Genomic DNA, 15164 nt, shown 5'->3' with positions numbered 1-15164 from the left:
TTCTACGCCAATGGGACGGGAAGTCGACGTCCCTCGACAGGAACGTCTCCCTTTCTCAGGCGGCAAAGGAATCTCTTCAGTGGTGGCTTCTTCCCACCTCATTGTCAAAGGGAAAGTCCTTCCTACCCCCCATCCTGGGCGGTGGTCACGACGGACGCGAGTCTGTCAGGGTGGGGAGCGGTTTTTCTCCACCACAGGGCTCAGGGTACGTGGACTCAGCAAGAGTCCACCCTTCAGATCAATGTTCTGGAAATCAGAGCAGTGTATCTTGCCCTACAAGCCTTCCAGCAGTGGCTGGAAGGGAAGCAGATCCGAATTCAGTCGGACAACTCCACAGCGGTGGCATACATCAACCACCAAGGAGGAACACGCAGTCGGCAAGCCTTCCAGGAAGTCCGGCGGATTCTGACGTGGGTGGAAGACACGGCATCCACCATATCAGCAGTTCACATCCCAGGCGTGGACAACTGGGAAGCAGATTTTCTCAGTCGCCAGGGTATGGACGCAGGGGAATGGCACTAGCACGGCTTCCTCAGGTACGCACGTTCCTGCAAGGGGTTTGTCATATCGTCCCTCCTTACAAGCGGCCGTTAGAGCCCTGGGATCTGAACAGGGTTCTAGTTGCTCTCCAGAAGCCGCCTTTCGAGCCTATGAGGGATGTTTCCCTTTCTCGACTTTCACAGAAAGTGACTTTTCTAGTAGCGGTCACCTCGCTTCGGAGAGTGTCCGAGCTAGCAGCGCTCTCATGCAAATCTCCCTTCCTGGTGATTCACCAGGACAAGGTGGTTCTGCGCCTGATTCCGGAGTTTTTCCCTAAGGTGGTATCCCCCTTTCATCTCAATCAGGATATCTCCTTACCTTCTTTGTGTCCTCATCCAGTTCATCAATGTGAGAAGGATTTGCATTTGTTGGATCTGGTGAGAGCACTCAGAATCTACATTTCCCGCACGGCGCCCCTGCGCCGCTCGGATGCACTCTTTGTCCTTGTCGCTGGTCAGCGTAAAGGGTTGCAAGCTTCCAAATCCACCTTGGCTCGGTGGATCAAGGAACCAATTCTTGAAGCCTACCGTTCTGCTGGGCTTCCGGTTCCCTCAGGGCTGAAGGCCCATTCTACCAGAGCCGTGGGTGCGTCCTGGGCATTACGGCACCAGGCTACGGCTCAGCAGGTGTGCCAGGCGGCTACCTGGTCGAGTCTGCACACTTTCACCAAGCATTATCAGGTGCATACCTACGCTTCGGCGGACGCCAGCCTAGGTAGACAAGTCCTTCAGGCGGCGGTTGCCCACCTGTAGGAAAGGACTGTTTTTACGGTCCTGTCACGAGGTGTTATTTTACCCACCCAGGGATTGCTTTTGGACGTCCCAATCGTCTGGGTCTCCCAATTAGGAGCGATAAAGAAGAAGGGAATTTTGTTACTTACCGTAAATTCCTTTTCTTCTAGCTCCAATTGGGAGACCCAGCACCCGCCCTGTTTTCTTAGGGATTTTTGTTTTTTCGGGTACACATGTTGTTCATGTTAAATGGTTCAGTTCTCCGATGTTTCTTCGGATTGAATTTGTTTTTAAACCAGTTATTGGCTTTCCTCCTTCTTGCTTTGGCACTAAAACTGAGGAGCCCGTGATCCCACGGGGGGTGTATAGGCAGAAGGGGAGGGGCCTTACACTTTTAAGTGTAGTGCTTTGTGTGGCCTCCGGAGGCAGTAGCTATACACCCAATCGTCTGGGTCTCCCAATTGGAGCTAGAAGAAAAGGAATTTACGGTAAGTAACAAAATTCCCTTCTTTTTCTATAAAAAAAAAAAGTGTCGTGTAAAAACAGCAAAACATAAAAAAATTACATACATGTAGTATTGCTGTTATGTACTGATCCGAAGAATAGAGATGTCTTATTAATTTCAGCACACTGTGAACGCCATAAAAACAGAAATCAAATCCTGAATTCATGTATAATGTTCATTCCGCCTCCCAAACATTGGAATAAAAAGCGATCAAAAAATATTATTGTAACAATGAAAACGTCAACTCATCAGGTAAAAACAAGCCCTCACGTGACTCCGTGGGCAAAAATACACAATAATTATAGCTCTTATAATAAGGCTATGAAAAAAATTTAGAGTAAAAAAGCGTTTTTCTTTGTCGCTCCATTGGCAGACCCAGACAATTGGGTGTATAGCTTCTGCCTCCGGAGGCCACACAAAGTATTACACTTTAAAAAGTGTAACCCCTCCCCTCTGCCTATACACCCTCCCGTGGATCACGGGCTCCTCAGTTTTTTGCTTTGTGTGGAAGGAGGCACACATCCACTCATGCATTCTCATATTAGTTATGTCGGTTGGAAGAAAAGAGGGCACCCACGGGGCCCCCGGCATGTTCCCTTCTCACCCCACTACGTCGGCGGTGTTGTTAAGGTTGAAGTACCCATTGCGGGTACAAAGGCTGGAGCCACATGCCGTCTCCTTCACCATCCCTTAGCGGCTCTGGGAGAAGTGGGATCCTAAGCGGTCATCCATTTACCTGGACCGTGCTCCCTCCGCAGCCCCTGTGGGAACCTGCCGGACCAGAGTCTATTCAACCTCAGGGACCGGGCCCTGCAACTCAAAGGTACTCTGTGTCCCCATTGGGGACTGTGCAGGGAGCGCACCTTCTTCCCGGAAGCTGCGGCAGCTGCTGAATTGAGAAGGCCGGCGGACTTCCGCGCCGACCGTGCCTGCTTGTCGGGTGCGGTCTCAAATTTAGTCCCCGGCTTCATCGCGGCCTAGTCGCAAAAATCCCGCCCCCGGGCCTGCCTGTCAGGGGTAAGGGCGGGATTACCGACCTGACGTCGGATGTGAGGGCTGGAGCATCCTGCATGTTTTCCTCCCCCCTCACTGATCACTGTGGGGACCCCAGATTCCCGCACTTTCCTGGCGCCGCCCACGGCTCCACTCCTCCCCTCCTCCCCTGAGAGCTCCGGCAGCCATTTTTTGGCATTCTGCCGGTGGAGGATTCTCAGTGAACAGCTCTGCAGCTCCAGGGGACCTAAGGCAGGGAATCCGGAGGACACACTCCGCTTGGTAGTGGTCGGTAAGCCACACCGGTCACCCGGTGCTGGTCCCCCTAGGGTGGCGGAATAGATACGTATATATATATATATATATATATGTTCGGTCGGGCTGTATACCCCTTTTTTCCCATATACCCTCAGTGATCACTCTCCTAGGAGACAACAGCATGTCGTCCACAAGGAGCAAAGCTGTTAAGGCACAGGGTTTTTTTTGCGGCCTGTACCTCTTGTGGGGCTATGTTACCTGCGGGTTCCACCTACCCTCACTGTGAGCAATGCTCGACCCCTGTTTCGCTTGCTCAGCCGGAGCCTCGGTCACTAGTGGGCCCCTCGGCTCATGTAGACCCCCCTGCTCCCCCTGTCCAGGCAGCAGGGACAGAGTTCGCCTCTTTTGCTGAGAAACTCTCTGAGTCACTTTCACAATCCATGGCGCAGTCTATGGACAAATGGTCTGCGAAGCTGCTAGAAGCTTTGCAGTCCAGACCGGTCCTTTCACAGGCCCCGGCCCCTGTTGGATCGTCGCCTCCAGGCCCCTCTCGGTCCGCGCCGCAGCGCGCTCCCAGGTTGGGCCCTAGGTCTCAGGTGGAGGACTCCTGCCCGGACCACAGTCCTAGACCGGCTAAGCGGGCTCGCTGGGAATCTTCCCCGACTTCTTCACGCTGCTCGGGTTCCCAGCTTGAGGACTCTCTGGAGGAAGAGGCGGACGTCGCAGCTCAGGGCTCTGACCCTGATGTCGCCCTTAACCTTGATACACCTGAAGGGGACGCCTTAGTGAACAGGGGTGCAAAATGAACGCAGTCCTGGACTCTGCTAGCCGTACAGCTGTTGCATCCGCTAACTCCGTGGCAGTCCGCAGGGCCATGTGGCTGCGCGAATGGAAGGCAGACTCGGCCTCCAAGAGGTTCTTAACTGGTTTGCCGTTTTCTGGCGACCGCTTGTTTGGCGAACGATTGTATGAGATTATTAAGGAATCCAAAGGAAAGGACTCCTCCTTACCCCAGTCCAAACCTAAGAGACCTCAGCAGAGAAAGATCCAATCGAGGTTTCGGTCCTTTCGTCCCTCCGCCAAGCCCCAATCCTCTTCGTCCAGCAGGCCGGAGAAAGGCCAGAGGAACTCCTATGCGTGGCGGTCCAGGTCACGCCCCCAAAAGGCCGCAGGAGGCACTGCCTCCAAGGCGGCCTCCTCATGACTCTCGGCCTCCCCTAGCCGCATCCTCGGTCGGTGGCAGGCTCTCCCGCTTTGGCGACGCCTGGTGGCCACATGTTCAAGACCGATGGGTGAGAGACATTCTGTCTCACGGTTACAGGATAGAGTTCAGCTCTCGTCCTGCGGCTCGTTTCTTCAGAACCTCTCCGCCCCCCGCTCAGGCCGACGCACTGTTTCAGGCAGTGGACGCTCTGAAGACAGAAGGAGTTGTGATCCCCGTTCCCCTTCAGGAACGTGGTCGCGGCTTTTACTCCAACTTGTTCGTGGTGCCAAAAAAGGACGGATCATTCTGTCCCGTTCTGGACCTCAAGCTACTCAACAGACATGTGAGAACCAGACGGTTTCGGATGGAATCTCTCTGCTCGGTCATCGCCTCGATGTCACAAGGAGACTTCCTAGCATCGATCGACATCAAGGATGCTTATCTCCACGTGCCGATCGCACCCGAACATCAACGTTTCTTGCGTTTCGCCATCGGGGACAAACACCTTCAGTTCGTGGCATTGCCCTTCGGCCTGGCGACAGCCCCACGGGTTTTCACCAAAGTCATGGCATCCGTCGTGGCGGTCCTGCACTCTCAGGGCCACTCGGTGATCCCCTACTTAGACGATCTCCTAGTCAGGGCCCCTTCTCGGGTGGCGTGTCGACAAAGCCTTACCGTCGCTCTGGCGACTCTCCAGCAGTTCGGGTGGATCATCAACTTCCCGAAATCCAAGTTGACACCGACCCAATCACTGACTTACCTCGGGATGGAGTTTCATACACAGCCAGCGGTAGTCAAGCTACCGCGGGACAAACAGCTTTCTCTGCAGGCAGGGGTGCAATCACTTCTTCGGAGTCAGTCACACCCCTTAAGGCGCCTCATGCACTTCCTGGGGAAGATGGTGGCAGCGATGGAGGCAGTGCCGTTCGTGCAATTCCATCTACGGCCACTCCAATGGGACATTCTCCGCAAATGGGACAGGAGGTCGGCTTCCATCGAAAGGAACGTCTCTCTTTCCCTTGCAACCAAGACGTCACTTCAGTGGTGGCTCCTTCCCAATTCTCTATCGCAGGGAAAATCCTTCCTACCCCCAACCTGGGCTGTGGTCACCACGGACGCGAGCCTGTCAGGGTGGGGAGCGATTTTTCTCCACCACAGGGCTCAGGGAACCTGGACTCCGATAGAGTCTTCCCTTCAGATCAATGTTCTGGAGATAAGGGCAGTGTATCTAGCCCTATTGGCTTTCCATCGGTGGCTGGAGGGCAGGCAGATCCGTATCCAGTCGGACAACGCCACTGCCGTCGCATATATCAACCACCAAGGCGGCACTCGCAGTCGTCAAGCCTTCCAGGAAGTCCGGCGGATTCTGCAGTGGGTGGAAGCCACAGCCTCCACCATCTCCGCAGTTCACATCCCGGGCGTAGAAAACTGGGAAGCAGATTTTCTCAGTCGTCAGGGCATGGATGCGGGGGAATGGTCTCTGCACCCAGAAGTGTTTCGAGAGATCTGTCGCCGCTGGGGGACGCCGGACGTCGATCTCATGGCGTCACGGCACAACAACAAAGTCCCGGCATTCATGGCACGGTCTCAGGATCACAGAGCTCTGGCGGCGGACGCATTAGTTCAGGATTGGTCGCAGTTTCGACTGCCTTATGTGTTTCCTCCTCTGGCGATGCTGCCCAGAGTGTTGCGCAAGATCAGGTCCGACTGCCGTCGCGCCATTCTCATCGCTCCAGACTGGCCGAGGCGGTCGTGGTACCCGGATCTGTGGCATCTCACGGTGGGTCAACCGTGGGCGCTTCCAGACTGCCCAGACTTGCTGTCACAAGGCCCGTTTTTCCATCTGAATTCTGTGGCCCTCAACCTGACTGTGTGGCCATTGAGTCCTGGCTCCTAGCGTCTTCAGGGTTATCTCAGGATGTCATTGCCACCATGAGACAGGCCAGGAAGCCAATGTCCGCCAAGATCTATTACAGGTCTTGGCAAATCTTCTTATCCTGGTGCTCTGATAACGGTTTTCCTCCATGGCCGTTTGCCTTACCCACTTTTCTTTCATTCCTTCAATCCGGAATGGACAAGGGTTTGTCACTCGGCTCTCTCAAGGGCCAAGTATCGGCGCTCTCCGTATTTTTTCAAAAGCGCCTAGCCAGGCTTCCGCAGGTCCGCACGTTCCTGCAGGGAGTTTGCCACATAGTCCCACCTTACAAGCGTCCGCTGGAACCCTGGGATCTTAACAGGGTGCTAACGGCTCTTCAGAAACCACCTTTCGAGCCGCTGCGGTATGTCTCTCTATCACGTCTTTCGCAGAAGGTGGCCTTGCTAGTGGCAGTCACATCACTCCGGAGAGTGTCTGAGCTTGCAGCGCTGTCATGCAAAGCCCCCTTCCTGGTGTTTCACCAGGATAAGGTGGTTCTGCGTCCGGTCCCGGAATTTCTCCCTAAGGTGGTATCCCTTTTTCATCTCAATCAGGATATCTCCTTGCCTTCATTTTGCCCTAATCCAATTCACCAATGTGAAAAGGATTTGCACTCTTTGGATCTGGTGAGAGCACTCCGGCTCTACATGTCTCGCACGGTGCCCCTGCGCCGTTCAGATGCGCTCTTTGTCCTTGTCGCTGGCCAGCGTAAGGGATCTCAGGCCTCCAAGTCAACCTTGGCTCGGTGGATCAAGGAACCGATTCTCGAGGCCTACCGTTCTTCCGGGCTTCCGCTCCCTTCAGGGCTGAAAGCCCATTCTACCAGAGCCGTGGGTGCGTCCTGGGCATTGCGGCACCGGGCGACGGCTCAGCAGGTGTGTCAGGCAGCTACGTGGTCTAGTCTGCACACTTTCACGAAACACTATCAAGTGCATGCCTATGCTTCGGCAGACGCCAGTCTAGGTAGGCGAGTCCTTCAGGCGGCGGTTGCCCACCTGTAAGAGGGGGCCGTTTTTCGGCTCTTTTTATTGAGGTATTCTTTTACCCACCCAGGGACTGCTCTTGGACGTCCCAATTGTCTGGGTCTCCCAATGGAGCGACAAAGAAGAAGGGAATTTTGTTTACTTACCGTAAATTCCTTTTCTTCTAGCTCCTATTGGGAGACCCAGCACCCGCCCCTGTTCCCTTCGGGCTGGTTGTTCTTTTGTGTACACATGTTGTTCATGTTGAATTGTTCTTTTGGTTCATGGTTTTCAGTTCTCCGAACATCCTTCGGATTGAATTTACCCTAGACCAATTTATAAGTTTTCTCCTTCCTGCTTTTGCACCAAAACTGAGGAGCCCGTGATCCACGGGAGGGTGTGTAGGCAGAGGGGAGGGGTTACACTTTTTAAAGTGTAATACTTTGTGTGGCCTCCGGAGGCAGAAGCTATACACCCAATTGTCTGGGTCTCCCAATAGGAGCTAGAAGAAAAGGAATTTACGGTAAGTAAACAAAATTCCCTTCTTTTATTGTGTGATAGTAGCCAAACATAAAAAAAATAGAAATCTGTATCGCTGTAATCGCACTGACCCAAAGAATAAAGATGCCTAATCACTTATACCACATGGTGAATGAGAAATAAATAAAAGCAATTCTTGGCCTACTGTTGATTCATTCATTCTGCCTCCCAAAGATCACAGTAAGGCGCTACTCAAATTTATCCTGCGCTCTACACTGAGCACTTACATCAGGGTTTACATGCAAATTTCTGCAATTCTTCATTCACACTAAACCCCTGACAGAAGATTCCCTATACTGAAACAGGTAAAGTCACTTTAGACTCAATCTGTGCTTTGGCCTGGCAGTGTACGTCTTTTCAGTGGTACAATACTGAACAGAGGCCAGACAGAGTCCAAAGTAACTCTGTTGCCTTATCATAGTGAATGGATCCCCCAAGGTGTCAGCTGAGTCCCGTAATTCGTAGATTTAGATGGACACCCTTATGTAAGTGCTCAATGTAGAGCACAGGATAAATGTGATCCAAAATGTATTCCCAATAAAAGCTCCACCTTCAAATTTCCGATATTCTTCCAAATAAATGAAAAATAATATTGTCCTTAGTTTACCAGTAAAATGAAGTACAGTATGTCATAAAAAAAAAAAAAATCTCAGAATCACTGGGATCCATTGAAGTGTTTCAGAGTTATTACCGCATAAAGAGACACTGATCATAATTGAAAACATTGGCCTGTTCAGGAAGGTGAAAACTGGCTTCAAGGGCGAAGGGGGTTAAAGAAAATCTGTGAGCAGGTTTTTGCTTTGTAATCTCAGGATAGCAGGAGATAGAGGCTGAGTCATAGATTTCAGTGATGTGTCATGTCCCTTATTAGGCTGTGTGTTATTATTTCCATACAATGAAGGTTTTATCATCAGGAGATTATCACAGCTGGAACTACAAGACATGTGATCCCTGGTCTAACCTTGCCCCCTCCTCTGATTAGCAACTCAATATCTATAGACAATGTATTTAGACAACTGTGGTGCCACAACTACTGCACCCAGTAATGTAAGTGATACATAACTGGAATCAAGGTCTCTGTCTCTACATTATGCTGCTCTTAGATGAGGTAGCATAAACTTGGTGACAGATTCCCTTTAAAAAGAACCTGCCAGCAGGATTTTGTTAAAGTACAGACATGGCCATACTGGCTCTGTAATACTGATTAAAATTTTGCCGAAATCCATTCTGTGGTTTTTCTGTAATCATTCTTTGAAGCTTTGTTGTAATCATATTTCCGTGCATTGGGGCAGGACGAGGGGTAGGGTCTTATTTTGGTGCTTTGGCCCCTCCGTCTGCTTCCTGTTTTTGAATGGTAGGTCACTGATTAGTCTGTGACCTGCCTCCTATTTTAACCCCTTCACGACCATGGACGGATATATCCGTCATGGAGCGTGTCTCGTTAAGCCCCGCCCCGGGGATCGGCGCACATATCAGCTGTTATCAACAGCTGACATGTGTGCCTACATGTTCCGAGTGGAATCGCATTGCACCCGGAACATTAACCCCTTACATCTCGCTGCCATGTTTTTTACTTACCGCCGCCCCCACCGGAAGTCACGTGAGTGATCACGTGACTTTCGGGGGTTGCCATCGTAGCACAGGGTCATGTGATGACGCCTGCAGCTATGACGTTTTACTTTCGTTTTCACCCGGCCGAGAGCAGGGTGAAAACAAAAGTGACTGAATCTGCTGTTTACAGCTGTATAGCTGTGATCAGCAGATAGATAATAGCGATCGGATTGCTGATCGCTATAACCCCCTAGGGGGACTAGTAGAATAAAAAAAAAGTAAAAAAAAACAAAAAAACAAACAAAAAAAAAAAAAACCTAAAAGTTCAAATCAGCACCCTTTCCCCCATTGAAAATTAAAGGGTTAAAAAAATAAATAAATATACACATTTGGTATCACCGCGTTCAGAAATGCCCGATCTATCAAAATATAAAATCAATTAACCTGATTGGTAAACGGCGTAGTGGCAAAAAAATTCCAAATGCCAAAATTACGTTTTTTGGTCGCCGCAAGTTTTACGCAAAATGCAATAACAGGCGATCAAAACGTAGCATCTGCGCAAAAATGGTACCATTAGAAACGTCATCTCGAGACGCAAAAAATATGTCATCACTGAGCCATAGGTCCCAAAAAATGAGAACGCTACGGGTTTCGGAAAATGGCGCAAAATGTACGCCACTTTTATTGGACAAACTTCTGATTTTTTTTAACCCCTTAGATACAAGTAAACCTATACATGTTTGGTGTCTACAAACTCGCACCGACCTCAGGCATCATACCCACACATCAGTTTTACCATATAGTGAACACGGTGAATAAAACATCCCAAAAACTATTGTGCCATCACACTTTTTTTGCAGTTTTTCCCCACTTGGAATTTTTTTTGCTGTTTTCCAGTACACCATATGGTAAAACGTATGGTTTCATTTAAAAGTACAACTTGTCCTGCAAAAAACAAGCCCTCATATGGCAAGATTGACGGAAAAATAAAAAAGTTACGGCTCTCGGAAGAAGGGGCGCAAAAAACAAAAATGCAAAAACGGAAAGTGCCCCGGGGCAGAAGGGGTTAAATATCACACCAGTGCCTACATTAGGTCTCCATTAAAGTGGCGTCACCTTTGGTGCATACGCGGTCGCATCCACATCGGTCCCCAATAAAATGGCGCCAAGAGCCACTGCACTAATTTGTGGATTCGACCGCACATGCGCCATTGACAACATTTTGTAGAAGGACTAATGTATGCACCTGCGCAGATTTCTTCAACACAGGTATTGTTTTAATCAGTATTAGGCTATGTGCCCACGGGAGTTTGTACCTGCGGATATATCCGCAGGTACGGCTGCATGTTTCCCGCAGCTGCTTATTGGAATCCGCAGCTATTTTTAGCTGCGGCAGTACATCGAAATAGCTGCGGAAAACCTGTGGACATTTATGCGGCTTACCTGCGGATGTCCCAGCCTCTATCTCCATAGTGGAGGGCCGGGATTTCCGCAGGTATTTCTGCAGAAAGGATTGACATTTAATCACGTGCGACTGCGGGATGTCCGCAGCATGTTCCGCAGCCGCACGTATCCGCAGCATGGACACAGACACTCCCCATGTCCCATAGGATAACATGGGGAGTGTCTGGACATGCTGAAACCTACGGATTTATCTGGAAAATCCTGAAAATTTGTGGATTTTCCGCAGACAAATCCGCAGATTTAATCTCCCGTGGGCACATAGCCTTACAGTGCCAGTATAGCCTTGTCTGTATTTTACTTACCAAAATCCTGCTGACAGTTTCTCTTTAGCGCCACAATTGGCTCTGTCAGTAAGGAGTTAAACTATACAGAGCTGTACTTCCCTCGTTATATGTCATGTCTTCCTTGAGCTCAGTTGACCCTTTTTTTTTAGATAGTTTAATTATGCAGAGGCTTTAAATAGTATACTAATGACATTAATATTAGGAAATGCAGAATTCACATGATTACAGCTCTGGCTGACTGATGACTTATCTGCTTTTGGGAACACAATTATCTCCAAGTTCATTGATTTCCTGCGATGTGTTCAGTTTTAATACGGTAAGTTATTATAACTGGTTAAGTAATAATATTCTTTTCCATATCGTTCTTCTCGCCTTGAGTTGAACTCTGCATCTTGCGCTTCCTGCAGAGCTATGGCCCTGAGCATCTGCTGACGTTTTCCAACCTAAAACGCGCCGGGCTGCTGACTGAACAAGCTCCAGGAGAGGCGCTGACTGCGGTGGAGAGCAGAGTCAGCAAACTGGTAACGGACAAAGCTGTAGGTGAGGATGGGATTTTTCATGGTCTGACTAATTCTTCCATTTGCATCCGAGTCTTGTTCTATTCCTACCATTCCGTCCATCCCAACAAGCCGCATATAATAAAACACTTCAGCCTAGTTAATAGATTGCAGCAGTGGCACTTATGGCAGATGCATATGAAGTCTATTCTGTACAAATTTACCATGTACATTATAACGTTATCGGCATCTTCAATGATCAGCAGTGACAGAAATCGGAATTTCTATTGTTAAACTTGTGTCTTTTTTGTATGGTTTGCAGGAAAGCTTACTGATGCTTTTTCATCTTTGGCAAAAAAGAGTAACTTCAGAGGAATCAGCAAAAGGCTCGGACTAGTAAGTAATATGTTGTAACAGTATATTGTACTATTAGCCTTTCCTGCTCTTAAATGTCTAGATTAACTTTAAAGGTGTTGTCCAGTTTTGTGGTTATAGTCTGCAGTCACTCTGCATGCATACCACCCGCTATCATGATTCTCTGGTGTTACCTCCAAAATCAGGCCATTACGCGATCACAACTATTCCATTTGCATACTTCCAGCCACATTCCAACTAGTCGTGCCCTGCCTCATTTAATTCACTTGTATTGACTGAGGACGAGCATGTCTAGTTGACAAGTAACTGCATGTATACAAATCACATACTTACAGTCACATGACTGCCCTGACCATGCTGTGCGCAAGTTGTAAGGGTTTAGAAGTCTGCATTCACATATAGAGTGACTACCTACTTTCACCACAAGAGTGGACAATCCCTTTAAGGCACTGGTTAGTTTTAGTTTATTAAGATTTCCATTCACAAAGACTAAAGTTTGCCAATTCTGACAATGATCCTATGTGTGCAAGGGGCCTCACAACATTACTCCATCAACAGATAATGGGGATAATAAAGATTGGTCATGTTGTATTTCAACATGCTTGATCCTGTTGTCCATGGGTGATGTCACTGCCTGAGGTATCAGATAACAGCTTCTTCTTCTCTAATTAACTGGGTAATTTATTTGTAGAGGGAGAAAAAGCTGAAATGTCTAGAATTAGCTCTCAAATATTTATTATCATTTATCATGCTTGCTTATAGAGCGCCATTATTTCCACAGCGCTATACAGACATTATCAATACTGTCCCCACTCACAATCTAAATTCCCTATCAGTATGTCTTTGGAGTGTGGGAGGAAACTGGAACGCTCTGGGAAACCCATGCAAAAATGGGGAGAAAATACAAATTCCTTCCAGATGTCATGTCACAAAGTGTGAATTGACAGTACAGGGGCTCCTAGGCTGGCCCTCAGACTTTAAACCCTGTGTTGTCCCTTATCTCAAAGTTAGGCTTGATGGTAGCCAGGTCTGAGCCTCCAACATTACCCTGACTCCTGTTCAAGCTCTGATCTTACTGTACACTCTCCGCCACCCTTAGGGCTAGCCGGAACCACAGTAACAAAACCCCACAGAAACGACACGGACAAGGGTGAACGAAAACTCATACACACTGCACTCAAACACAAAGGAGAGACAATATGTGTACAGGGGAATAAAGGAAAAGGAAGGAGGTAAACGCACAACAGGAAAACTTCCACACCACTCAAAATAGCAACTACAGATCACCACAAACAGGATCACCTCTAAAACCTAAATCGCTGGAGCTACGCTGAAGCAATTATCAGCTCTGAGTAGCAAGGTCCAGAATGTTATATAGGAAAGATATGGCTATGATTGGTAATTAGCAACCTGAGCTCCTAGGAGAGTTCCCCAGGACAGCAGGAATTAACTCCTGCAGGACTGAGGAACAGAGTACATAAAAGTGCCGACCCCAGCTCTGGCTGAACAACTAGGACACATCAGGTGCCTGTCAGGCTCTGCAGTGTGAACAGAGCCTGATGACACCTAATGAGTCTGGAACCGAACATCGCATGACATATCGTTGGAGGAATTTGATGACAGAATCACTGTAGCTTTGCAGCGCTGGGGTCTTGGATTCAAAATCCCTCCAAGAACAAGATCTGCAAGGAGTTTGCATGTGTTTGGGCAAAGAACTGGTACATACAATGAGCATATAGTATCTAGCAAAAGAAGGCAGGACTTTCTATGGTACATGGTGATGCTCAACTCAATACACAATTCAATCATCACAAAAAGAATTCAGAAGTGGCACTCATGTTCCTTTACTTCATTGCAAACAGCATAATATAATCATGCACACTCTTTTTGGTTTACATTGTGTTCTCTGGCCTATAACCCAGGGAAAATGCACTCCTGCTTTTTTGTGTCTGATATGCAGTCTAATAATAATATGGTGCCGTATAACAGAGAACACTAATTGGGCAATGACCATCTGTACTAGTGATGAGTGAGCACTACCATTCTTGGTTCTCGTAATGAGCAGTCAGTCTTTCGGATGGGCTCGACTTGTGTACCAAGTATAATGAAAGTCGTTGGGAAACTCTAGCACTTTTCTGGAAAATATTAGAAAAAAATGCTTGTTTCCCATTGACTTGTATTATACTCGGTATATGAGTCGAGCCCATCCAAGGGTCCGATTGCTCATTATGAGACCCGAGCATGGTCATTATTACTACCTACATAACATAGTAGCAGGACAGAGAAGCGATCATTTCTCTGACGCCTCATTGGGGGACACAGGACCATGGGTGTTATGCTGCCTATGCATAGGAGGACACTAAGTAGATGCAAAAGACATTAGCTCCTCCTCTGCAATATACACCCGCTGGCCGGGCTAGGCAAGCTCAGTTTTAGCTTAGTGTCTGTAGGAGGCACATCCTTTCAAGTTTTTTTTTATTTTTTGAGGGCGACGTTTTCCCCTAGGGACCGATCTCCCAATACCATCAACGGGCGGGAACGCGGAGTGTCGCCTTCACGTACCCCCTCCTGCAACGCTGGATCCTGGGCTGCCTTTTACTGGACGACGGGTCCCACAGACACCGATTTTCCAGAGCCCAGGACAGAGGCACACTTCCTCAGCTCCTTTTTGCAGGCTCTGAGTTGATACATTGCACCTGTGTGGCCGGACACAGCAAGCTGACTCTGCTATTTCCACTGCCTGGACTGAGGCAGTGTTAAGGTGAGATCCCCACTGACTGGTTTCCCAGGCAAAGTGAAAAAGACGGTGCAGGGAATCCTGCAGAGACAATACCAGTGGCGGGGGAAGACTCCCAGGACTACTGAATTTACAGTCTTTATTCCCACCATAGCTGCGTGCTGGCTGGAGGAGGGGGAGACCCTTGCTGATTGCAGGGAATCCTGCAGAGATAATCTACCGGTGGCGGGGGAGGGCTCCCAGGGCTCATGAACTCGCAGTCTTTATTCCCACTAGCTGCGTGCTGGCTGGAGGAGGGGGAGACCCTTGCTGATTGCAGGGAATCCTGCAGAGATAATCTACCGGTGGGGGGGAGGGTTCCCAGGACTCATGAACTTGCAGTCTTTATTTCTACTAGCTGTGTGCTGGCTGGAGGGAGGGGGAAATAAACTATCACAGAAGCTCCCTTCCCGCTGTTTTTTACTACCAACAGCAGGGGGGCACAGTGACTTCTTCTTGGCGCTCTTTTAGCGCTAAGCCCCGCCCCCCGTGGGCCGCGATAAGCCCCCCCCCCCCGCAGGGCCATCAGCTGATTCTGGTGAGGTACACCGAAGCAAATACAATCCTTG

General features: G+C 49.1%; 1 protein-coding gene across 1 annotated transcript in view; it reads left to right on the top strand.

The window, feature by feature from the left end:
* VPS33B (VPS33B late endosome and lysosome associated) overlaps positions 1 to 15164 on the top strand; it is a 164393-nt gene that overhangs the window by 136079 nt on the left and 13150 nt on the right. The window contains exons 19-20 of the mRNA XM_075345903.1: positions 11355 to 11487; positions 11767 to 11840. Of these exons, the coding sequence (XP_075202018.1) occupies positions 11355 to 11487; positions 11767 to 11840 (207 nt within the window). The remainder of the gene's footprint in view (positions 1 to 11354; positions 11488 to 11766; positions 11841 to 15164) is intronic.

This window comes from Anomaloglossus baeobatrachus, chromosome 4, assembly GCF_048569485.1.
Source record: "Anomaloglossus baeobatrachus isolate aAnoBae1 chromosome 4, aAnoBae1.hap1, whole genome shotgun sequence".
NCBI classification, from domain to species: Eukaryota; Metazoa; Chordata; class Amphibia; order Anura; family Aromobatidae; genus Anomaloglossus; species Anomaloglossus baeobatrachus.
Note: the sequence above shows the minus strand (reverse complement) of the source record. Positions and strands in the feature narration are given on the sequence as shown.